The 27965-nt window shown below is 33.6% G+C and overlaps 1 protein-coding gene across 2 annotated transcripts; it reads right to left on the bottom strand.

The window, feature by feature from the left end:
• Positions 1-322: 322 nt before the first annotated feature.
• ATF6 (activating transcription factor 6) lies at positions 323-27965 on the bottom strand. 2 transcript variants are annotated; one of them, XM_051209444.1, is made up of 13 exons: positions 27881-27965; positions 27797-27843; positions 27675-27762; positions 27372-27637; positions 27161-27338; positions 24532-24629; positions 22782-22988; positions 18590-19013; positions 17701-18033; positions 16326-16573; positions 14428-14778; positions 9400-9583; positions 323-1086 (listed from the first exon to the last, which is right to left on the bottom strand). In XM_051209444.1, the coding sequence occupies exons 1-13, from the start codon at positions 27897-27899 to the stop codon at positions 938-940; spliced, it is 2592 nt and encodes an 863-aa protein (XP_051074900.1). In that variant the 5' UTR covers positions 27900-27965; the 3' UTR covers positions 323-937. The 2 variants fall into 2 exon arrangements, with proteins under 2 accessions (XP_051074900.1, XP_051074899.1); XM_051209443.1 differs by having other exon boundaries at positions 24532-27637.

Genomic DNA, 27965 nt, shown 5'->3' with positions numbered 1-27965 from the left:
AACCACCGCCTACGATGATATACAATGCTTGTCAACATAAAAGATTCGGAAAGCGCTTATATTGGTCAAATTTAGTTAGATTGCTGGTTGGAGCTGTCGGAATTTGCAGAATTCCTGGCTGAAGTTCATACTATACTCAAATTCCTGTGTTTTATATCTGTATTGAAGGAATTCCCCTTTCTGATTACATCTATTATTTTGAAAACATATAACTGATTACTGTACACTTGACTTTTAGTCAATTCTCCATGAATACAGAGCAGTGTAACTCAATATTGTTCTGTTTAAACAATAAATTGAAAACATCAGAAAATGAAACAGATACAATACGAAATAATAATTTATTATTTAAAATGACACAATAGTTTAGTGTTTACATACTACTACATATTAACTTAAAAAATAAATAATATTAGCAAACTTTTTTTTTCTCAATTTTTTTCATTGCACTCAATTAACTAACATATATTAGTTAAAAATGACAAAGAAAAATATGTTAAACAGTATGAATAAATTGAAGATGAATTGAGTGCTTATTATTATGGTTGTGTTCTTAAAGGAAAATGGTTTTTATTATAAATAAACATTTTAGAAAAAAAGAAAAAACACAGAAAATTGATCATGACAAGGAGGAGGAAAGAAACAATAATACAAGAAGTAAAACAGAACAATATAATTGATCATAAATAAATGGACACAGACTATAATAACATAAATTAGGATCATTGAAATGTAAGTAACGTTATGGTAAAACGAAAAGAAAAAAAACAACCAACTTTTTTATTCAGTGAAATGAGATATGAAATTTTTAACAATGAACACGTTGAATAGTTTACAATGAAAACACTGAAGGAAAAAATATACAAAATAATCATTACGAATATAAATGAAAGCAGAAAAAGATGGATTCAAAAAAAGGAGTTAAATAAATAATTGATTAATGGTTATTAGGTGAGCGTTTTTCATGAGAATTATATACAGGTGATTGTAATAATGTAGCATTCGTTATTTCACAATCTAATTGCAGCACAGTTAAAATGGAATCTGAACTATTATAATAATTATCTTCACCATCAACAGACGATCCTATAGAGGTTTTTTAAAAAAAAGATAAGATCATATGTCTGATAATTAAAGAAACTGTTGCCAACACTAACTATTTAAATATTGATCATGCCAAGCAGATCTGATTTGATATTTAATATGTAATGATAATTAATAAAACTTTTTAAGTCACTGATCAACTGAGGCTCATGTGCAACTAAGAGTGAGATTCCAGTTTTAATTAAATTTATTTCACATGCGTTTTTATGGTTCATAGATATGAAAGTATGATTCAATAAGCGGTTATCGTTTCAGCTCACAGAATCAATATTTACGTTTTTATAACCATGTTCACGAGTATTCCGTCCAAGAAGATGGATGCGTAAGGAGCCCTATAGTTGAACACCTTAAGAGCACGAATCGTTCAATCAAAAACAGACTTAGGGTTGAAAGACACTTATAAAGGAAACAGAAATCCATCAAAGAGTGAAATTATGTATTCTTAGGGTTGGTGGAGTATTTTTCATGCATCTAGTTAAGCCAAAACTGTACACAAAAGAAATCTGTCCAACCTCTAGTTTCCCAAAGTTATTACCCTCTTCCACTGACCGTTTAACCGATTTGTTTTATTTCCATTACCTCCTGATGATATTTCATCCCAATATTTTATTTTATTGTGTGATACAATACCCCTACTGAATTATTACTCTTTAACTTCTATGACGTTTTTATTGAGTTTTATGATCCCAACAATAAGATATTTCAATTTCCTAGTAGGTTCTCTTCTCTATGCTTACTAAATTAATGTTTTTGACAAATATATTACTTATTATCACTATAAAAAAGTATATATTTGAGATTGTACAGCTTATAGAAATGAATTCATTGAAACGAGAGATGTTATGTGAATGAATTGCTCTTACTTTTATGGTTTATAACACGAATTTAGGAAAAAATATGACACATAGGTGTGAGAAATAGGAAAATGAAAACATTTTATGGAGTTGTATTTACATTAACTTTTTAAGGAATAAATAAATGGAACGTGGAGATATTATTCACACAAAAGACGAGTGAGAATCGGACATTGTTTTGTGCACTTGAAATTCGCACAATTACCTAGGTGATGACGTTATGTTAAACACTAAAAAGAAGTCGACAGTTTTGCAAAAACATCGTAATTACTCTCTACATATCAATGTTTATGAACATTCATAACTGCGTAGATTAAGGTGTATACATTCAAGCGGTTAAAGATTACGGAAACCAAATGTATGTAGTAGAACATAATAAACATTTCACTTCTACCTGAAGTTTGTGTTGATGATGTCGTTCAGAAGAACGATGAAAGCTCCACGACCAAACCATCCAGCTCAGAGAACAAAACTCCATCAAAATCATCTACCTGAGCTACAAATCTCCACCATCTCAAGATATTAAACCTGCATTCAATAATTCATATAGAATTTTTAAATAATATGTTCAATACGACTGTTAAAATGAATTATTTGATTTGCGGAAGGCTAAATCATTTTAATCTTATTTGAATGGCAGAAAAGTAACGAGAATTCAGTGAAAATATATTAGTTATTTCTAAAGAAAATTAACTAATAGGATTATTGAAAGAATAAAACAAAGCCTGTGAACTTTTCTATTTATATATTTGTTGTTGAGCACAACAGACTTTTCTGAAGAAAGCGACTACTGTTTGAATGAAATAGGTATTTAATGAAACGTTAAACAAATTTAAAATACTGTAGAAAAATAGGTTAACAGAAACCCTTACAAAGGAAACCACCATGTAAACAATAAAAGATAAGGTAACGCCTTAACTTTTATTTGTATTAACTTATTTTGGCCACTAACCAATGAATTACCTATAAATTATGATAGACAAGTGAGAAGTTGGTCATAATCATGATCAATACATATATATAAAAACATTTCGTGCTTTAAAAAAAGACGCTTAACTCTTAAAATAATATGATAAAAGTTTGCGTTGCACCTGATTTCTTAGCAAGCATAGCATAGAAATGGTAAACACTTTAAATCAAGTATAACTTTTAATGAAAGTGTATCAAGACTATTTTCCATTAAATAAAACAGCATAAAAAATAAGATGAACATCAATAATATAACAGCTAGCAATATATATATATATATATATATATATATATATATATATATATATATATATATATATATATATATATATATATATGAGCATTTAAGAAACAAACCGTTGAGAAACATTTTTTGGATAAATGTGTTACACTTCAGGAAATGATTTTGAATTTTATTAGTTATACCGGTCGACTGTTATTGTTTGTCATTTTACGTGTAGCTCTGACTTGGGTATCTCCAAAAAGAAGGCTGGCCAGCTGTTCATATATACCTAATAAACGATCTTATTTTGAGTCAATTAAGTTTATGATAATTTTTAATAAGGCAGATATGTGTTAAGCATGATCTAAAGTTAACAGAAAATAATTAAAACAATTAGTCCCTTTGATAAATTTCGATAATGCAATGAGAAGACGTAGTTTATCAGAATTATGTGATATATTTGCGCAATACATTTCGAACAATCTGATCACACATATACTTGTTAAGAACATTTATATATGAAAAATTAAAAGGTCAACTAGACAGGTTAAGGGTAAGTCATAACAAAGGAAAAATATTAAAGTACATAAAAACAAATGTGATTACCACTCTGGACAGTAAATCAGTACTACCAGGGTAGGTTAAGTGTAAGTACAAATTGTTTTTGAACACATAAAGGGGGTTTCAATTTTCGTATAGCCAAGGCTTCAATAAACCTTAGTATACGTCCTTGAAGGCTTTTGTACAACACAACAAATGCTGATTTGATATCAACCTTATGACCCGTCTCAATCAAATGTTTCGCAATGGATGATGATGTCTGTCTATCTTGTGATCTTATTTCACCATTGGAATAATTAAGTTTTACACATTACAAGTTAATACTTTTATATTCTTAGCTAATTGATTATCGCAAAATACGAATGCCAATTTAGATACGCTGACTTATACGACTAAACTAATGACTCATACTCCAGCACGAGCAGACTAAAGTCCCGATTCCTGCTTCGGTTTGGGCACCCGGGCAGTATCACAGCCCTCACACATATCGAATGAGATTTGTGTGTCGCATATGTATTTGGTGCCTCTTTGTACCAATATCTATGTGTTGAAATAAATAAATAAATAAAAGTTCCGATTGGTTCTTTTTCGCCTAGCCCTACTTGTTAAGTCCAGAACGCCAATCTCAGCCTCCGCAGTACAAACCATGTATTCCAAACATACTTGGTTTATACACAAGCGAAATCAAACCACATCACACCATAAAATAGGAAATAGCATTCGTACAAGACCAAGCCAAAAGTGGCTGTGATTGTGAGAAACTGCGACTAATAGATTGAGAATAACTCGAGAACAGTAAATCATATAACAGTAACCAATAGGTCAAACAAAAGCTTATAGTGAAAGGAATATGAATATATATAAAATATAGTTCATTAATGGTCATACAGTAAGGATATTTGTATAATATTAGGCCATAAATAATTCCTAACGGTTACCATTCATTTATTCTCATCCGGATATAACAAATACAATTTAAAATGTACACTAATCTAGAGGGGGAAATTGTACATTTTTATACTCAATTTATATTTTATTTTGTGGCCACTCAGATCGAAAAATTCTCTCGTCCTTATGTTAAGACACCTTTTGTAATTTTGTTGTAACACTTGAACGATGTATAATAATTTTAGATAAAGTTCGACATAAACAATTATATACAAACTGATATGTAGAGAAATCTTATTAAACTCTCTTAAGTAAATGATGTTTTTAGAAAGAAATAATGTATACGTTGACCAAAAAGGTTATCATGTACATTATGTGTTGGTAAAAAATAGTGCACAGATTAATTTAATAGAGATATCATAAAATTATGGTACTCATAAATACAGAATAGAACAATTATTTTAAGGTTAATTATTTTCTTCTAGTAACATAAAGGTGGGATAAAGAAGAAATTAAACTTATTTTGTTGTTTATACAAACACTGATCTTATTATCTAATTGAATCAATAAAGAAGATAGAAAATATCTAAAGAATTTAGTATGTATACTATTTGGATTTTTTTGTTGTTGTTGTTGAAGGAATAAAGTAATATTTCATATTTTAATTAACCTTTTATCATAGCTCTGAGAAATTCTGCATTAATAAATAAGTTTCACAAGAGATAATGAAATACAAACAATGAATTTAATGGTGACTTTAGTGAGATTTGTTATATCCTAGAGAAGATTAAATTATGGGTAACTTCTGGAAGCTATTAATGGACTAATATTACACATATATATATTGTATAACTATTGAGTAAGTGCATTATTTTGACATACAGACTATTAATATAAGATTTACTATCCTTAAGTTATACTCAGTTTATTAATTACAGTCTCACAGAATCACAGCCGCTTTTTGGCTTGATTTTGTACAAATGTTATTATCTATTTTATGGTGTGATGTGGTGTGTTTGGCTTGTATAGAAACCAAGGTATCTTTGAAATAAACGATTTATATAGTAGAAGCTGATATTGGTGTTCGGGACTGAACAAGCAGGGCTAGGCAGGTAAAAGGGCCAATAAGGACAGTGTTAAGATTGTCTAAGTTGTATTGTGATTAGCGAGTAAATCAGGTGATATATAACAGGCGAAAGTCACGACAACATTATTGGAAAACTCGAAGATTATTTTGGTGAAAATAATTGGATAGTTAAGAAATTGATGCAAAGATAAAATTGTATGGATGACGATACAAATGATTGAGAAGATATTATTTTACGAATGAAATTAAATAGGTCGTTATAAAATGAATAATGAATGAGAAATTCGAAAAAATTCAGTCAAATATTAATGTAATAGTTACTTAAAAATTAAACAGATCAAATATTAGTAATCGTTAAGAAAGAGTGAAGAAGCGAGGAAAACGAATGTGAGTTTATTTACATGACAGAGTCGAATTCTTTTCAAAAACAAATGCCATCATTACTTTGGATAATGCATTAGATCTAAACTTTTATTAAACATTTTATTTGATGGATCAAGGCAATTGCTGCGCTATGTCTGTCGTAGTTCTTTCTGCCACTAATTATTTATTACTTACTTTCATTAATTATTATAATTTTTAAGACACCAGTGACAAATTCACCACTATTACTAAAGACTAAATAAATCTAAACATAGAGCTACAAATGCCAAAAATTTTCGGCAAGAAATATTTCATTTCGTCTTTTTTATGCTAAAAATATCATTGGCTGAAGTGGTAAACACGTATTAAATATTGAACAGTTTTAAAAATCGTTTTTAACACTCAAAATACAGCATTATTTCTATGGTGAGACACTAATCTATAGAACAACCAACCAGAATTAAAATAGAAAGTCATGGATTTTGACATAAAATTCATTCATCCATATAGATAAATAGCATTTCGGTAGAATAGCTGATGTCCATTCGTGATGAAATCTCCAACGTCCAAATGTAAATCCCAATTCCTCACACCAATTTATAACCCTCATTTAATCCTAGCAAGTGGATATTTTCAAGGTCACTTAAGCATCCCTCACACATCGTCCATGAATTATATTCTCACCATTAGTTTATCAGATTCAAAGATAGTAAACATATCATTTCTTTTGCTCTTTTGCGAACTGGAAATATGATACTTAGCAAACAGTAACGAAAAAAGTATAATCTATGCGACAGGGAAAGAGAAAGTAAAACGTAACAAACCGAAAAACAACCTCGAAAATATCAACAATACTGCAAGATTACGATACGTCAACATATAACACAACTAAAGACAGTAATACTATAAATCTATTTTGATGAGAATATAAGCTAAGTCCGTGAAGAATACAAATCGAAAACGTCAAATTATTGATGTTAAAATGATGTAATGACGCAGTAGACGCCCAACTTCGAGATCAACAAGCTGGATTCCGAAAGGATCGGTCGTGCACAGACCAAATTGCGACACTACGGATCATCGTCGAACAATCAGTTGAGTGGAACTCATCACTCTACATCAGCTTCATTGATTATGAAAAGTCGTTTGACAGTGTAGATAGGAGGACGTTATGGAAACTTCTTCGACACTACGGAGTTCCTGAGAAGATTGTCAATATTATCCGGAACTCATACGACGGACTACAGTGCAAAGTAGTGCATGGAGGACAGCTGACAGATGCATTCCAAGTAAGGACCGGAGTCAGACAAGGCTGTTTACTCTCTCCCTTCCTCTTCCTTCTGGTGGTCGACTGGATTATGAAGACCTCAACATCTGAAGGAAAACACGGAATACAATGGACAGCTCAGAATCAATTAGACGATTTGGACTTCGCAGATGACCTAGCCCTCCTATCACGTACACACGAACAGATGCAGATGAAGACAGCCAGTGTAGCAGCAGTCTCTGCATCAGTAGGCCTCAGCATACACAAAGGGAAAACCAAGGTCCTCAAATTCAAAGCGGAGAACAGCAATCCAATCACCCTTGATGGCGAAACTCTGGAAGATGTAGAATCCTTCACATATCTGGGAAGCATCGTCGATAGACATGGAGGTTCAGATGCAGACGTAAAGGCGAGGATCGGCAAAGCAAGGACAGCATTCCTACAATTGAAGAACATATGGAACTCAAAACAACTTTCAACCAATATCAAAGTGAGAATCTTCAATACGAACGTCAAGGCAGTTCTACTGTATGGAGCTGAAACTTGGAGAACTACAACAACCACAATCAAGAAAGTACAAGTATTTATAAATAGCTGTCTACGCAAGATACTCAACATCCATTGGCCGGATACCATCAGCAAATGCCTTCTGTGGGAGAGAACAAACCAACTTCCAGCTGAAGAGGAAATTAGGAAAAGACGATGGAAATGGATAGGATATACATTACGCAAATCGTCAAACTGCATCACGAGGCAAGCTCTAACTTGGAATCCTGAAGGGAAGCGGAAAAGAGGAAGGCCAAAGAACACATTACGTTGGGAAATAGAAGCAGATATGAAAAGGATGAATAACAACTGGAAGGAGCTGGAAAGGATTGTTCAGGACAGGGTTGGATGGAAAATGCTGGTGAGCGGCCCATGCTCCTTCACGAGGAGTAAGAGGAGTAAGTAAAAAGCAGAAAAATTAAACCCTTTGTTCATGAAATATAAAGTGGTATGCTGCTCAATGTACTGATTAACAATGTGGAAAAATGAAATAAACGAAAAATAAAAATATGCGTACACGCTAATAATTTAGGTATAACCTTAGGCAAAACAATATAAGGAGTAAGATATTAAGAAAATTAATAACCAAGCAATGTTATTTAATAATAATAACAATAAGAATACTGCATGAATGCAGTATCCATCTAGATGAATTAGTCTGTTTCTACATCATACAGTTTATTATCGGGATATTATATCTATTCACACTTATTTTTAACTTTACATCCAAAATGTTACTTTAGTTACTATGTCATAAAAGTAGTGTTGAGCATACGGTGTCCTCTCATTTTGTAGAGTAGTTTGTTGTCAACCGAAAAGATGATTTATTTGGGAATGCAGTTACATCCAGCTGATGAGTCCCGAACGAGACGAAACACTCGTTTCAGATTCGACAACTAGATACCATACATCTCTGCTTATAAGACTTGTGACTTAACGACAATATCTGCACACGATGCACATATAACAAAAAAATACTGATCAATTTAGTTCTAAGTATCAACGAGATTTAAGCAACCAATAAATATGAATAGATTTAAATTTGATAAATGATGTAAAAGCAGTAAAATATTTTCAGTTTTATATAAATACCAGTAAGATATATACGATTCTAATGAAACATGGTGTTACAGTTGCCAAGTAGATTTCTAAGGTTACTATTAATCATAAATAAAAACATTAACTGCAGAACAGTTGAACACCAAAGAGCACTAGATACGTATTCCATTTCATCCTAGAACTCATCAGTAGTATGAAATTACATCAAGTGAAATAGAACCGAATATTTTTATGCCTCATAACAAGCATGATGCCAAAAATATCACTTATTTAAACTTTCATGAAAGGATTGGAAAGTGGATAGTATTTTTTATATAAGGATTATTTGTAGTATTATCCATAAAATAAGATTACGCTAATGACACTACAGTTAGACTTTCAGAATTTTTCAGGGTAAGATGGTTAACTAATAATGCACGAGGCTGAAAAATATGCTAAAAAAATTTTATAACCAATAAAAAACATTATATTAACTTACCGTTGATCACAGAATGAGCTGGAAGTAGAAACGTTATTTTCTGTTTCATATTTGCAGGTAATGGATCAACTGAAGGCAGGAGGAAATGATCCCGGTTTAAAAAAACAATGTATGCTGTATCATTGCGACGATTAACTATATTAAATAATTTTTCAAACGCGTGAACAGCAGGATGAATGTAAGGCTTGAAATGATATTAGTAAAAAGATAAATCCAGAAATATATATATGGATTAGTTGAAACAGAAGTTACAGAAATAATATGTTTTAATGTGCATTGGATAAAACAGCAAAAAAAGTATCTAATATCTGGGTACGGAAGGAATTTGATTAGGCATTTCAGATACTTTATAATCTTAGATACTATGTGATAAGTTCGAAATAAAAGTATGTGAATACGTGTGAGATTTCTAAATTCAATAGCATAACTAAAGCTGACCCATCATGTACGGTAAATGACATTACTTTGTACTTAAGTCGAACAACTGAATGATCAACCATTGTTCCACTGTTCATTGAAGGAAACAATAGACAAATATAACACAGCAGTACATTATTTTGTGTAGAACCTCGTAAAAACTGAAAGTATAAATGGGTAATGTTATTATGAAGCCAAATAAACAAATTTGACGTATATTACTGAGAGACTGAAGTGATACTATTTAATATACGATAAGGGCGGGTGAACCAGATAGAAACAGTATTCAATAATTTTCGACTACACATCAAATAATATTTTCGAAGTCAATGAAAGCTGATGATGTCCTTGAGTAAATTATGTATTAATCCTCTAAATCCTAAAATAGTAACGAGTCTAACGTGTTTCGCTTCATTACAGCTAAATGCTTATAATATTGTAAACGAACAGAGATTAGAATGTCTACAAGGAGATCTGTTCTTTGAACTACAGTCTTATTTTAAGGAGTTTAAATAAACCAGTAAAATAAACGTTCACACAAAATTATGGAAAACTACGTGAACCCAATTAGCAATCAAATTAATAATAATGAAACAACTTCAACAGTAAAACAGCTGTGTTCTTTAAGTCAAGAATATTGGTTTAGTGATTTGAATAAAATTCACTTAATTGGATTAGACAAGTGATCAAACATTAGGTGAGGTTAGGATTTCAATACATGGAAAAATTCAGTACTAATTTTCTTGACATTCGCGTTGCTACCTGACAGTAATAAAAAAACTTGACATAAATAAGAATAAACAATGATACTATAGAATGTTATGAACAAGAATTAAAAAAATAAAATAGATTTACTCATCATACATACTAACCATTTAAGCAGAACTATAAAAAAGAAAGGAAGAACCATAGAGATACCATTCAACATCAATAGAATATTGAAAAGTAGAAATTTTGTGAAAACGCTACGCCTTAAAACAGTTGACCAATGGATGATACATCCAATTTAATAAATAGACATATAGAAATACCAATAATTTTACGATGCAAATGAAGTTAATCTGTAATGTATTACCAGCAATCAGTAATAGTTTGTAATTTCCCGTAGTTTTTGTTAGCATTTCAATCGATAGGTTTCTGTTGGCGTCAATAATGTCATTATTTAGTCAGACGTGCCAGTAACAACTTCAACACTACTATAACCAACAGTCTTTACGGAAAAATATGTGCTTAGAAATTCCTTCTCTTGAAACAATAGTAAATTTCGTCAATGTCTAATCTGTTTATAAATAGTAAAGCAGTTGGATGATTTGACTGACTTATCAGTTAAATTTCATCTAAATCAAGTCACCTATTAACATTACCAATAACTATACGTAACTTTATAGATAAAGGACTTTTATGCCGAAGAACACACAATTTATTTAAATTATGCGTTTTATATGCTAATATTGGAAAAAAAACACCTAGAAAGTCGTGCAGACAGATATCTATAGTCATAATATGGTAGTGAAACATAAATATTATGCAACAGTTATGATTAACAAAGAGTTGCAAATTTTTTAATTAATAGGTGCTGTAAATGAGAGTAACAATTCATTGTAAAGGTTTACTGCCAATATAAATTGAGAACAAATTATTAGTGAACAAAATAACTAAATAAATATCTTTTTGTTCATTGAATACAACCAAACATGTAAAAGTATATAAATCAATTGGTCATTCAAATGTTTTCCTGATAAACACAATTCAATTATTTCACTTACCAATTTAAACATTTCACAACAGTATATTTTATGAAAAATTTGAATATGCAGAAAACAAAGTTCATCCACTTATAATAAAACAATGGTACTAATTGCAGTGACAATTATCATAAATAAAAGAACAGTTGAGAGTATAGCTACACAAGTATCTTGCTCACAGATATATGTAATAAGTTAGGCCTAGAACAATAAAGTAAAGCAACCTTATAAATTAGTGTAAAAAGCAAAAACTTGGTTGTAGCTTTCAATGCACGCATTATGTTTGTATACCTAGGTGATAAGATTAGACTATATGAAGTATAGTTTTTTTAAAAGGTGTTATACTCAATGACTATATTAGAACAAAAACCGTATAGAAAACTTCTTTTATATAATGAAATCGATCAAGAAGATTCAACATTTGTATATAAATAAAAATCCAGTAAAAGACACAAAACAGCATGAATCACTTCTAGGTTAAAAACTATTGCACACTGGTGTTATCAGACCGTTTGTATAAACGATAAATTCATTCTCATCACAGTTTTACAATTATTTTCATTTTGCTATCACAATTTAGAATTCACTTATTGTACTTTCATTGAGTAAGTGTTCATTTACATATAAATGTAGAAAAATACAGAAAAAAGTTGAAATGTAAAAACCTTAGATTGAGATAAACGGAACTAACATTAATGTAATGTATATGACTGCTGGTGATAAGAATGGCAATGAAATCAGATGAAATCCTAGACAGTTGAAATATAAAGTTGAGAAAAAACGAAAAAAACTGTACTTAAATGTGAACTAATTCTGATTCCAGGGACACATAGCTGTGTGACGTTATTGAAGGAATAAATGCATATTTTTTTGAAGAAAAACAATAAAATGAATGACTTTTTCGCTTAGTTTTACTCACTGTACATGAATATAACTAAAATCCAAAAACGAGATCCCATCTAGCTTTTTCACTATGTGTTTAATACTCTCGGAAATTACATGACATACGTATACAAATAGGAATAGAAATGTTTTGTGTAATTTATGTCGACATTATGTTTTGTTATTTGTAAGTTCTGACACTTATACTTGGTATTATATGTGATTTATTGTTAGAGATGAGTTGATTTAAACCCTAATAGAAAAAAAAACATAGAATTTGAAATGAGCTAAAATGAAGTCTGTAGTATGGAATAGACAGTGGCGAAATTTCAGGATCACAGACAGAAAAACAATACTTCGGAACACATATGGATCAGTTGAACTGATGAAGCGTGATCGATAATGTTGGTTCGTGTTTATAATCCGGTAAATTTAAGTTAATTAAATAAACTGGTTCACTGATCTATACTCTAAGTGTGTGAGCTAACCCGAAGTACGTGATGCGGAGCTCGAACCATGCTCTCGACAGCTAAAATGAGCTTATTTCATGTCTACCGAACCACATAATAATTATTGTATAATTCTGGCCAATAACTTTCTACTAGACAATACCAAATGGCGCTTAGATGAAACTTTTCCCTTTATAACTATATGTTGATTATGTTTGTAGAAGTTAACAAAAACTATACACAAACACAAACCCAGTGATGATTTAAAGATTCGGAAACCGAAGATACATCACAAAGCACAAACTAAAAAAACTGATTAACAAAACAGGCTTCATAATTAACAATTAACAAAGCATTCAAATTGTTCATGAAATCATACTTTAAACAAACTCATTAGGAAACCGAAAGTAGTTAAATGAAACATTCAAGGGACAATTAGTGGTTAGTGAAAGAGAACTTTCAAAGACAACATACATCAGATTCATTGATATTATCCTAAATAATTTGAGATGATGTGGGAAGTGATTGATGAGTAAGCAGTTACAAAAGAGGATGAATGAAACAATTTCAATACGAGATTCGATAGTAGAAATGCGTCTACGTTGAACAAAACAAATCAACAAATTTGCGGAAGAATATATTTGCTATTAGTGAATTTTTAGAAAATCATTATAATTTTTAAAAGACAAACAGGTGTCTAAACAAACGGAAAAGACACTGTTAACTCTCCCTAGATTTGAATTACGATTGTATTCATCCTAGGCCTTAAAAACATTAGTCCCGTCTAAAACTATGAGCATTCATTACGAAATTATTGGTATGAAATACTTGTTTCACTCATTTTGCACTTTTCTATTTTATTCAATATAAGATAACCGTAAAACGTTAGCCTACAACTATACACGATAATATAAAAGGATCAAATAACTTGAAATACACGCGAATCAGTATTTAGAAGCGATAAACACGTATGACTTAATATCTCGTTTGACTTTTTTATGACTGGCTTATAATGACTAGCAACCAGATGCTTGTATAAACGGACCATGTGATTACAAAAATCTCACTAAAGTAACTAAAACCACAATATGAATTATCCCTTTTTATTAAATTTGAAAAGGAAATTGACAGCTAATAATGTAACCTTGTTTTATTTTACAGGCCAAAAACACTCTTTTCTGAGATGACGATAATGTATAACAATTCTAATTAAAAAAATATTAATCGAAGAAGACTACTAGAAGAGTATACTCATAACTAAAGCAACTGTTATTCAAGCAGTTAGAAAGTTTAACATGTCAATTTGCAGTTAACATATTACTATATTTACCGAATTAATACTAATGTTGACCCTAAGTGACTACTGTTTAGAAGCTTCTATATAACAGTATTTTAATCGAATCGCCTATTCTTAATGTATTGACAATAATTTACTGAAATATAACAGTGATCATGAGCTACTGTAACAGAAAGTTTTTATTTATGCAAGATAAGAGGAATAATCACAAATGGGATTTATGTATAAAATGAAGTACCTGCAAATCATATTTTTTCAATATTGGAGGACGATGAGGTGGAGGAAAGTTGGGCGGTAATGATTCAGTTGTAACATTCAGAATAGAACCGTTAATTTTCCTAGCCAAAAAGCGTTCTAATGACTCATTTCTTGATGGCGAAATCGATTTGGAAGATGAATTATTTAAATGTTTCATAGGTAAGAAAGCAGGTTTTTGAGTATGTAATACATTTTGTTGTGAAAGTTTTGATGAACTGACTATATGTTGTCGGTGTTCAAACGCGTTTAGACTATGAAGAGATGATGTGAGTAGTAACCTGTATACACGGGACTGATTACTGGTAGATACAGCATGCCTTTTAATCCAACCCTAAAACGTCAGATAAACAACTATATATAAGACGTCTTATGAAAATAAAGATGAGTGATTAAGGAAAAAGCGCGAAATTCAAGGAGAATAGATGAATCCTAATATTCGCAGTTACCAATTAATTGTTCAGTTATTTATATACAAAGTAGAACACGGCACTGTTTATATTGCTTCAAGTTGATATAATCCATTAGCACGAGACTAAGGTGTTAGGTAAAGTCCCACAGTAGTAGAGGTAGTAACAGTATTAGTGGTAATAGAAAATGGTATCTCATCATAAGTGGAAAAAGCTGATGAGCTTTCTTGATTCGTGCTGAGATTTTGTCAGACACCAACCCGCTGAGTGATAAGACTTCTAAGATAAGTGATCGACGCGCTCAACAACTTCACTCATTAGCATTGGTTCAGGCGTGGACCGAAACCATACCTGAAGTAACACTTTGGATTTAGGAGGAAAACGCATCCTGATACGGTTGTTACTCAAGGTAATCAGAATAAAGCTTTTTTTAACCTGTTCATTAAACAGGACTATATCATCTGCATATTCCAAGTCAATAAGTGAATTTTCTGGTAGAAGACTGATTCCTGACAAATCAAATCATAAGATTTCCATCTCGAAAAAGAATTTCTGTGACAAATCTCAATAAAAGTGAGGAAAGTAGACAACCCCGATGAATACCACGTGAAGTAATAAATTTCAGAGACACTTCGTTATATGTTCTCACCCGACCAGTAATGTTCGAGTATAAAAATTTCAATGATAAACTTTGACATAAGACTTAACAATTTACGGAGTCGAGAAATAAAACTGAGGATGAGGGTCGGTAGGTATGTTTGTGTTTCAGAAAATGACAGAAGGGAAATATCTGGTCTACATATCCCTACCGAGGTCTGAGACCAGCCTGGTTTTTTCCGAATTCGCACTTCACAAGCCCTAATTGAACGTTGGATGACTATTGAGGTTAATGCTTTAGAAATTATATTAGTTAAACTGATTGTTTTGTGGTTATCACAAGGAGAGTGTTGTAGTTTATTGTGGGCTGGCAAGACCAGAGATCGAAACCAGTCAGATGGGATTACGTTCATATCCCAGACCCTATCTTAGATATATAAATTCGGTCGGTTCATTACGATAGACAAGCCCGACCACCACTTCGAGGTAGCGAATACTATAGAAGAATGGATTGAATGAATTTTTATATTATATTAATATCTATCATAATAGTTGTAAAAAGGTTTCTTTTAAGTCCAATGTTGACAACAGCGGAGTAGGAAAATTGAAATTTAGGATAAGGAAAAACAGTAGGACTGGCATGTCATTCATAACCCCCTTTAGTAACGTTTACACTGACGACTAGTATTTGAAATTTGTAGGAATAACGTAAGTCCACATGAGAAATATGAACAACGATGATTGCAGACTAACATTTATAAGCAGTAAAAAAATTTGGATGAAATATGAATAACAAAGAAAAAACAAAAACATATGAACAAGCTTTCAGCTCATATCTACAGAGTAATAACAATAAATCAGAATGGCAACTAACTTGAAAAATTTGTCTGGAATCCGTAAGTAAGGAATTCTCTGCGCAACTCATGTTTTTATTAGGACCACAGTTGTTAGTAGAATGGTTAGTTGGAAATTTTCCAGAAAATAGAAATTCATTATTTGAGGCGTTCTGCAGTGAATTATCACTTGTTAAAACATCTTCTTGTGTAGGTGGAATATTTAATAAAAGACGTCGCCCAGTTGGAAAATGTGGCACAGATGACCATAGCCCGGGATAACCAAAAGCTAAATTTTTGAAAAACAGAAAAGTTAATAAACTAAACACCGAGAAGTCGTAAAAACAACCAACGAAATCCATTAGTAAATAGTTGACGACAAGAAATAACTGCATCCAGAGGAACAAGCTTAACAGATTGTAATGATTTACGGACTAGGGGTTACGATTGAAATCAACAGTTTTCACCCAGTGATATTATTATAACACTTTCCAATACCCTTGAATATTATAGAGTACGCAAAAAGCGATTCAGGAAAAAAGTAATGATAGTCAGACCAAACTGGAAAAGAATCGAAGACAATTCAGTAACGAAAATTTTCTTTTCAATGATTTCATTTACTTAAATACAGGATGATCCTTCCTCTTGTCTGAAGTTGAGCACATCCGGAATAACTTAGCTAGAAGACAAATCGTTCACGCCAGCAACTAGAGCGAATCGTTGATATATATTATTGAGACGAATTTTTAGTAAATTCTTATTCCGGCTAGAAAATAGTACAGAATTCAAGTTGCTATACTGTTTCGAAGAATGTGTGATGACACAGGGCAGTTGAATTTCATGTAGATGTATCATTACCATGCTAGTTTGTGAAGTTTACAGTTATTTTGCTTGATTATTCGTTTGACCGCACTGCTGAATACTTATACTTGGTAAATCGCTATTAACATCTACTCGTTTCTTCTTTGGGTCATTTATGCTATGCATATTATCTTATTGTATTACGACTAGACCTATTTCCAGCTCCCAGGTCAACGTCCAAACCATTACGCAACTATTTTTGTTGAGCTTTACAACACTTAGTTAATGATGTAACTCCTATTTTACAACATCCTACTAATTGTGTCAGATAACTGCTAATGACTCCACAGCTTTAGATAACAACACAATCGAATGGAAATTTTCTTGCACCGCATCGTCTATATACGGACATCTTTTAAGTGATAGGATGGTATTGCAAATTTGGTTTATATATATATATATATATATATATATATATATATATATATATATATGAAAAATATGAAGAAAATTTACGAAGGTTTTGATAGTTTTACAAATATAATTTCTATAACAAATTACATACACATTTCTAATAGGGGTTACAAACAATTTATTTTTAGCAATAAAAATTACCAAATTTTCCAGCAGCAAGGGAGCCACCATCATAAGACATGCTATGTGAAGATACGAATCCTAATCCAGAATATAAATCTGATAAAGGAACTATATTCACGGCTAACAGACCGCACATAACCAATAAACTTGTGGTAGCAATTACTTTAGATCGATGACTGACGGTAGGAACGATTCGCTGAGAAATCAAGGTTTTAGTAATTGATTTGAGTTGAGACTGATGTGATAGAGACTGTGAATGCGATTCAACATCAACTTTACTTGTAAGTAACAATTTCTTTGAAGAACTATCCCATTTGAACGTTCTTGGGGAATTTACACTCGTAAAGTAGGCTGAAACAAGAATTAGGGAAAAAAGATTTGACTTTCAACGTAATACAATACCCGGACATTATACATATCTATGAATATAGCTGATTGTAGGTAGATGTAACATTATTACTTCAATATTTCTGCGGAATGAATATATATATATATATATATATATATATATATATCACCTATACACAGTGGACGGTGAATGCTCCTCCATCAACAGCAGTCTTAAATAGTGATATTGCGCTGACGTACTCTTTATTGATATAGATTTTCTAATAAGTCAAAATCGCACAAATAAATTACTTTCCCGAATTGTGTTTACAGGTAAATCTAATCTGGATAAAAAATGTTGGCAGATATGAAATATCGGTTAATATGTTATGTGTGTGATGTGATGAACTCCAAGGTAATTTGAAGGAGGCTATTTTGGATGTTATAGTGCTTCTCAATCACCGAAGGCACGAAATAAGTGTCTTAAAGCTAAATAATAAACAAAATAAGATCACTAAAAGCTTTTATATGGAAAATGTCCGTGGAAATAAAATCTGATTCTTTAAATAGTAAAACTTACTCGTTTTTTGAGTGGGAGCTACGTTTTGGCAATTTTTTAAATGCTGAATTGAAACTGTCTTGCTTTTTCCAAGATCAGACAACCTTGGAAGACGACTAAGTGGAGTATCTGATTTGAAACCAACAGTGACTTCATTGAGTGGTGCTAATGTGTGCACAGAAACTGTTTTGCAACAAGCCTCTCGAGGAGTAATTTGTTTGTCAAGGTGTGAAGAAATATTTGTCGTCTCGTCTGAACTTACGTCAAACGACTGAGATTTAACAGTTAGGTTTTCTGAATTTATAGAGCTTGGAAGCCGTGACTGTAAATCTTCAATACAACGTTCCAAACGGAAACATCGTGCACGCCACTCTTCATTCTGGCGCCAAAGTAAAAGGTTTTCACGTTTTAGCTGCTCGAACTTCATTTCTAACCTTTCTAGGTACTAAAAACAGAAGGTGGATGGGCATCCATGACTGAAATTCGGGTGCATAAACAATGGGCTTGTTTATAATTAAAAAAAACGATAAAATGAAAATCATGATTTGGAGCTCCAATCTGGTACAAAGCGGTTTCACAAAATGACGTTCCAAAATGACAAGCAATGCATCTAAAAATTTTCCAGTCTTTAGCTAGCGCAATTAAGTGGTCTTCATTATGTCAAATTCCTCCACTGTGATGAAGTGGAGATCACGTAAATTACAATGAGAAGTGAAATATAGGAAATATAATTTGAAAGGAAGGAATAAAATCGAAAGATAAGAAATACGGAATGAGACTAAACTAAAAATTTGAACAAAAAACGATATGAATGCAACAGCTCCACCGTGACTGATAACCAGTAAGGTTACCTAACTTAGATAAATCCTGGTACAATGAGGTGTTAAAATAATGCACCATCCGAATGTGTCGGGGATGTTAGATCCCCAGAACTCACTTAGTAAACGTCTTATTTTTGTAATTTTATTTTGGAAATCCGAATTTCTAGATTTCGCACTAAAGGTGTCTATTTTTACCTTCAAATTGTATTACCCACCTAGGAGGACCCTAAATGTAATTGGTTGGTTTTCTCTTTAAACATGTTATTTTGTGACGATTCCCAGGGAGATTTCTATGCTGTATATATACGCTTGAGTTGTGCGCTTGTTTTTGTTCGTGCTTCTAACTGCTTGTAGAATATACTTTCCCTCATCTGAACCTAAACTCCTCCCTCTAGTTAGCGGGACTGGGACGCATTAGAATAGCTAAGCCGTCTTTTCATTGTGTCGCTGATTCTTCGTTCCGTTCGCCGATTTTATAATCTCTTCAGAAATAGCAAAATGAAGTGATAATATTGTGAAATAAGAGTGATACTTTCATGAAATAAGCTACTACTGTGCAACTGAAACTTCAATAAGGTGAAAGAAACTACTTTTACCCTCTTTTTCTCTTTTCCCCAACCGGGGTATGAAGTATAGTTTGTATAGAAACTTTCTTGAATGATACCCCAGAAGCATTAATCTACATTCCAGTTAATTCAATCACATATCGATGCAATAAATATCAATTATAGGATTTTCCCAAATGAGTAATTGTTATTGAACATAGAATCACAATGAATTAATTACGACAAGAAAAAATGGATTGGGAATCAACTAACTAATTATGACCTAAAATACACAGAAAATACATGAATAGAATACATTGTGGATAATTCAGCACAGCTAAGATACGTTGAAGTTGAGTGTACGAAAATCACCATAAACTGATAGTCAGTCAGTCGGTTAATAACAACGTAGAACTTCGTACGTACGTACATCAGTTCAAGTTACCATACCATATTAGCACAGAGACACGATTGTCTATTCAAATCCCATAGTGGTAGAGGTAGTAAAAGTTTAAGCCGTCATTGGAAAGATCAGGGTTTGAAGATGTTATTCAAGGAGTATAATCCAGTGAAATAAATTTGGAAAGAGAAAAGAGAAAGGGACATGAAGAATTCAGAAGATTAGAATTTGGGAGAACACAAAGAGTGGATGCACTTGCGCCATTGCAGACAATTTTGAGCCATGTCATTCGAGGTCTCTAACCATCGGTTGCTATCGTCTCGCGTATCCCAACCAAGTAGTCTACAACTACCAACACGGTTCAGTCCACTTGTCAGTGACTTCATGGATTTGTGCCATGTTTTGGTCTGACCGCCCCTAGATTTCTTTCAACCTATTCCTACACCATAAAACATCGCTCGTCGGGACAGTCGGTGGTTGGACATACGTAACACATATCCCAGCCATCTCAACTGATGAAGTTCCACTACTTCATCAATCGATTTGCCATCCTTACCTAGTACTAGTTTCCTAACAACTGCGTTACTTATTCGATGGTCCCAGGATATACGAACAATGTTTCGAAGACACCTATAATCGAATACTAGTAACCTACGAATAACCTCTATTCTTATCAGCCATGTTTCACTGCCATAAATTAGGACGGAACGAACTGCTGCACAGTAAACACGTCCTTTGGTTGATAGACGGATATCTCACCTACGCCATAAGTGACGCAAGTTGGTAAAAGCTAGTCGAGCCTTCTGTATCCGTGTTGAGATTTCGTCACACACCAGACCACAAGGGCTGACGAGACTCCCAAGATAAGGGAAGTGGTCGACACGCTCAACCACTTCACTCCCTATCATTAGTTCAGGTGTCGATGCAACCCAATCCTGAAGTAACATTTTACATTTCGAGAGGGAGAATCGCATCCCGAATATGCTTGCGTTGATGCTCAGAGCGGTCAGAAGACTCTGTATTTTGTCAGCGTCTTCACCAAATAGAACTATGTCATCGATATTCTAAGTCAACAAGTGAATCTCCAGGCAAAAGTACAACTCCTGGAAATTTAGATGAGGAAAATGTTATCTCTAAAAGCACGTCAATGGCAAAGTTAAACAAGAATGGTGAGAGTAGACAGCCCTGACGAACACCACTTGAGGTGATCAATTCTGGTGACAGTTCGCCATAAGCTCTCACTCGACTAGTTGCGTTCGAATAGAGAGCTTTATAAGATTAATGTACTTCTTTCAGTGTCAAACTCTGCCATAGAACCTCGCGATCAGCAGAGTCGAATGCTGCCCTAAGGTCGAGAAATACTACCATTGTGGGGCGTCTGAATATGTGTCTGTGTTCTAGGACCCGAAGTAGTGTGAATATCTGGTCTATACAACCACGTCCAAGTCGGAAACCTGATTTTCTCTAGTCTGCTCTTAACGAGTTTTAGTTAGGCGTCGAAGTATTATTGAAGCTAATATTTTAGACACTATATTAGTCAAACTGACTCCTCTGTAATTGTCACAAGAGGACTTTCGTCCTTTCTTATAGACTAGCACAATCAGTGATTGAGACCAGTCAGATGGGATTACGTCCAATTTCCAAATTCCACCTAAGACCTCAGTTAATCTCACTGCTAATACTGAACCACCATCCTTAAAAATCTCAGGAGTAAACCTGTCAGGGGCTGCTGCTATCCCTCGCTTCAGATTTCCTATGGCTTTTTCAACTTCGTAAAGAGACGGAGGACCTGCATCAACTTGGCATTCAGGTTGACTGGAGATCGTGGGAAACCGAAATGTGACTGAAGGCCAGTTGAACTGATCCCTAAAGTGTTCTGCCCATCGATCCAGTCACCTGAATTGAAATTGGATAATATGTACGTCTTTTCCTGATATATTTTCGCTAACAATTGGATTCCTAATACCAATTTCCTTGACAAGTCTGAACAGTTGTCTGTTGTTACCTATTGCCGCTGCCTTTTTCATCACTCTTGCTTTCGCTACTCACCAGTGTTCGCGATCATTGCGTAGGCATCTGGATTAAAAGTATAGTTATCGAGGCACTATAGAAATATCAAAAGAAGCAATGGCATGGTAGTCTGTGACCGGAATAAGCCTGTACACTACTCGTTCATTTAGAACCCTAAAGCTTATGTACACCACTGACTTGGAAAAACGGTTTTTCAATTGTTGTAGGCGGACCCTTATGTTCATCAGCCCAGTTTGAGCACAATGCATTTTTGGATTCATAAAAATTACTAGTTTTGCGAAACCGTTCCAGCCATAATAACTAGAACTGATAATTACTTAGAAGTGATAATGATCAGTAGGATTAAAATCCGAACACACTCAAATTATCTGGAATTTCAATACTATAAAGTATAAACATAGTACAAGGTTAATTACCTCCTTCTTACGTAACCGGCTTAGACATGCTGCTTGTCTATTTTTCACCATTCTTTCTTGCTTTTTACGTATGCGTTCCAAGTCGGTCTGTGTTATGATGGATTCGTTAGGTCCCGAAAAATCTTGCACATCAAGAAATGACGTTGGTGAGAATTGAGAACTACTCCCGAAAACAGAATCAGGATATGATGTGCTCGGGATATTTTTCTGTATAAAAATAAGTGATGAGGAGCCCTGATGAATACAAGGAAATAACTACAGTAAAGAGAACATAGGTTTATATCTTGCAAACAGACACCACACAAGGATTTCGTCCAAATCATAGATCAACTTCGACTTACATAGTCATAGTAACCGTTAACTAGTAGCGTTGATAGGATTACTTTATTGTCAGTATTGTAAAAGAACGGTGTGAAGAAATAGATGTTCACCTAAACATGGGCTTTCAGTAACTACTTGATTATTTCTACGAACTTAAAGACAAACTAACTAGATCTATGTTAATGAATTTTTGAGTAATCTGTGTTAGTATCGAAACTCTTTACTACCAGTTACCTTAGTTGGTAGTGATATAAGACCAAACATTAGAAAACGATTAATGGATCTGTGGACAACTATTACCAGAAATTCAATATTAGCTTTGTTCACTGAAATAAACAGATGAAATAAATATTGAAATATAATACTTTTGGCCAAGAGTAAACATCTGGAAATTTGCATGGAAAAATGGACACTTTGTTCACACAAGCACATACATTTGGGAACTAACTTCCAAGATAAATCTGATAAAATAGAAAATGTAAGCTATCAATAAGTATATCAGTGGTAATTATAATAGTCACATAAATTAAAACCTGTTTACCAGTTTTCCGGTATAACTACAAATTCCACACCAGAACCACCTAAAATTCTACTGAAAAGTCTGAAAACTTTTACAAACCAACAAATATCAAACTTTAAACATATTACCAGTCACGAAAATCATATTATTGCGTAATCAACTCTCGGGAATTTATAGCTATTACTTTAAACTGAAAGAACTGTAAAACGTTTGAAGTTGCTAAGACTTATCCATCTAAAAACTACTGTCATTTAGTTTAAAATTTCTACTGACAAACCAGCAGAATAGTAATTATAAAATAGCTGTTATATAAACTTAGTCTATATTCACACTCGCTAAGAGATGAAATTAAACAACACCGAAGCTACCTACATTTGTTAAGTTATAAGCAATTTATTTATCTTACTAAACTAGATTTGGATTTTAAAAAGCTTGATGCTGATGATATTTCGTTTTTATGGTTTAAGAACACATGGTAGTAAGTAAACAAAAGGATAAGATAGAACTAAATTGTAATATGTCGATTCGAAGTAACATAGTTTACGGATGAGGAATATTTTAAAGATTTTAAGTGAATTTATTTGTTATGCTATGCATTATCGCACGTTTCCAATTTCATAAGAAAACGAAGTGAGAGGTCGTATGAATATATTTCGACAACTGCAGTTTTTCAATACACAGAAATACTTAAGTAACAATAAATGTAACATGCTAAATATTAAATTAGCCAACAAGAAATTTAGAAAAAATGCATTTTTATCTCTTTCCTTGAATTCCTTAACTACAAGTTTCTATATTAAAACAGTAGAGCGAGAGGGGATAACTAAAATGTCTTTCCCCTAAGCAATTTTAATATTGAATATTTCAAATTTACTAAAAGTAACAAACTGTAAAAAATGGAAAACTTACTGAATGCTGCCATAGTGAAGGATCTGAAGGAGTCGCGTTCCTACAGTATTCATAAGTTTCAGTTACCTCATTTACTGCGGAAAAAAACTCGTCTAATGCTTATAAGAAAAGATAATAGTACATGTTAAGTATTTTAAACAGAATAGCGTAGCTAGTCGTCTAGGAAATAGAAAACCTTAAGGACGGGGTTAAATAACCATTCCAACTACGTATGCATTGCCTGATTTCCGACAGAGACATCTTGTAAAATATCCATATGATGTTTAGGTTCCCTCTTTAACTGACTCACAATAACATAACGCAAAAGTAAGTGGACTTGACAAAATTGCGTTTAGGCCATTTGTGAAAATTATAAAATTTTCAGTTTAAATCATGAACTGGTTATAACCAGACTACTACTGAGTTATTGAAAGCAATGAACAGCCATTTCGTCGTGACATGGGACTCCTAAGCAGTTCGCATCTACAACCACGTATCTGGGATCCCAGCCCAGGACCTGTGGTCTTGTGTGTGAACGATAAACCTCTAGAACAACCAGCCAGCTTCGGAATGAAAATCGAGGAGTTCTAGTGCGGAGAGGTGAACAGTGACGTTTAACCGTGCCGGGTGTAAGATATTTAATAACCGCAGGTAATGAATAAGGGTTGGGCAGAATCGTGATTTGACTGAAGTTAAACATTAATACCCCCAAATGCCCTGGTATGGCTCCAGTATCCTGCGGGAACAAATGGCGTACGAACCAATTGTTGGTCACTGGCTTCCAAATGAAGTTGGTCTTGGGAGTGTAACGTAACAGTTAAAAATTACATGCTTGGGGTGGTAAAGACAGAAATCTTCTAGTAGTAACCACTGGAGAATATTGTAATGGTATTATTTCAATAGTCTTAACTTGCATTGTAACCTGATATTTAGTTGGAGCTCAACTAGGAGTGGCCAAACCAAGGCATCAGTCTACGAAGCCACTGACAGTTGGATTTCGATACGTTAGTAGGCACAAACAACCTTGCTGGAGTCCGCGTAATTATCGCAACTAATGGATAGAAACTTTAAATGACATGGCTCAAAGTCGCTTGCAATGGCGCAAGTGGATCCATTTTCCGTCCACCTTAATTGTAAGATTCTAAATTCCTCAGAACCTTATTTGTTCTTATTTCACTAAGTTATATTTTCGAGTTGTTTCTTCGATACCGAATGTTTCCAAATACCATTGATACTGTTACTACCTCTACTATTCTGGGATTCGACCTGACCATTTCATCTCGGTGTACTAATGGTTTACGGCGAATTGAACCGATGTACATAAGTTTATTTATTTCAACACAGAGATATTGGTACAAAGAGGCACCAAATACATATGCGCCACACAAATCTCATCCGATATGTGTGTGGGCTGTGATACTGCCCGGGTGCCGAAACCGAACCAGGTGGTTTCCATAGGGGGGCCACACCCCGAACCTTTGACCTAAAGGTCTAACCCACAAGGCAGTGGGGCATCGTGAGGAGATGCAGTCCCATGGAAGCCAGTGACCAACAATTGGTTCATACGCCATTTGTTCCCGCAGGATACTGGAGCCTGTGTGCACTATTGGTTTGGACTCCGGTTAAAGCGCCGGACATTAGCTTTTCATCCTCTCATTTTCGTAAACAACCCGCCACGAGAAGGCAGTGAGTAGGACTTCCCTGGCAGAGGCTATATACGCGTGGCCATGTGAGAGCATTTCGAGAGGGAGAGCGGACTCTCCCCACTCTCGGCCGTACCAGGGCATTTGGGGGCATGTACATAAGTACAGGCTCTGCGTTGTGACTGACTGACTAACTGGAGCTTAAGGGCAAATCCAAAGAAAAAGAACATATTGGAGTATTCACTTTATAGGATTTTTGAATACATATGCACTGATCAGCATTCAAATGTACATAAATTTCGTGTCTTGTAGGTGGGATTTCACTCTGCTGCTCTCAAGGTTTTGAGATAGTGTTGACCACTTACTGATTTTATTCGTTGTACATTCTAGGTGGATCAATCCTTTTACAATGGAAAGTATGTGAATCAGTAACCCTACATCTTCAGTTACATGAATACCAGACGACTAAATAGGACTTAGGACAGAAAACAACGGATATAATTGGACTCGAACCAAATACACATTAACTAAATTTCTTACAGCTTATCGAGTGGGGGGTATGAGATATTGTTTATTTCTTATTTAAAAGTAAAATGGCTTGTTAAGGACATTTTATTCAGTGTATATATATATATATATATATATATATATATATATATATATGCATTGGGGGAAACTGAGATCGATCAGTCCCTCTGAAACTCTTTACCAGGTTTAACTTTTTGGTATTTCATAAGCACCAGTATGGGTTCACAAGATCCATATTGTTTGTTAAAACACGTCATGTATCAAACAAGATGTAATTCGCCCATAAAATGGTGAGTTAATTTCATTAAAACTTGCTCTTAGTTACTTAGGGGGTTTGAATTGTGACCTTAGAAATCAAAGGCACCTTTAAATTATAAGTGACTTGTTTTAGATGTTTTTAAAGCATTCTTTGTATAAAACAATATTATCGCCCTAAATGTCTAGGCAAAATATTTATCCATGTCCTGCATAGAACTTACAACGGCAATCCATGCTTGATTTGGTAGGTGAATTCACAGAAGATCCCGGAGATGTGTTTGAGGACTCAAACGACGGAGTAACACTAGAAGGCACAGTTTTTACTGTGACACCAGAATGTTCCGACGGCTGCAATACATTTGGTACAGCCAAATTGTGACCAACACCAGAATTTACGCTCTGAGGATAGAAAGCTGAAAAGTATGGCTTTACCAAAGAGCTGTGTAGTAGACGTTTTTCACCAACAGAGTTGATAATAATCCTTTTAAATTTAGGAATAGTAGAGTTAGAGCCCGGTTTATTGATAAGTATGCTCTTTGACAAACCATTCACCTGAACCCCGCAACGTTTGTCATTTGCATGCAAAATGTCGGACACACGTGTTGTAGCATCGACAACATCAGTCAGAACATAATCAGTACCAGTGTCGTTGGGTCGTACATTAGTTTCTTGGTTTATTGGTTGCTTTTCCCCTGCAACTGTTTAAAGACATGACTATCATAAAAACAGACAAACCGCTTATTCCACTATCACTGTCTGAGTTTTCGAGGAGCTCTGAAGCTTTTAATGCAAAGTCGAATTCACCCATATCAATATCGTTAGACTGGACGAAGGATTATACAAAACATTATAATTACCAAGTCCACTGACTGCAGAAACATATCCATGGCATCTTCAAGACCCACTATTAAAAATAAAAATTTTAGAGGTACATAACTTACACAGACTATCACAAGACATGCTCGGCAAGGGAAAAAACACCCGACTCAACGTCAAGATTCAATCTTTGCGCGTGAAGAGCAACCT

This window comes from Schistosoma haematobium, chromosome 1 (assembly GCF_000699445.3).
Source record: "Schistosoma haematobium chromosome 1, whole genome shotgun sequence".
Lineage (NCBI taxonomy): Eukaryota > Metazoa > Platyhelminthes > Trematoda > Strigeidida > Schistosomatidae > Schistosoma > Schistosoma haematobium.
This window is presented reverse-complemented; position numbering and strand designations above follow the sequence as displayed.

What these genes read in the sequence shown, in the direction of transcription:
- ATF6 (XM_051209444.1), bottom strand. An exon ending in CTTCACTATGGCAGCATTCA is followed by an intron (nt 22,989 to 24,531) that starts GTAAGTTTTCCA and finishes ATTTTTATACAG; the next exon opens with AAAAATATCCCGAGCACATC. An exon ending in TGAAAAAATATGATTTGCAG is followed by an intron (nt 9,584 to 14,427) that starts GTACTTCATTTT and finishes TATCATTTCAAG; the next exon opens with CCTTACATTCATCCTGCTGT.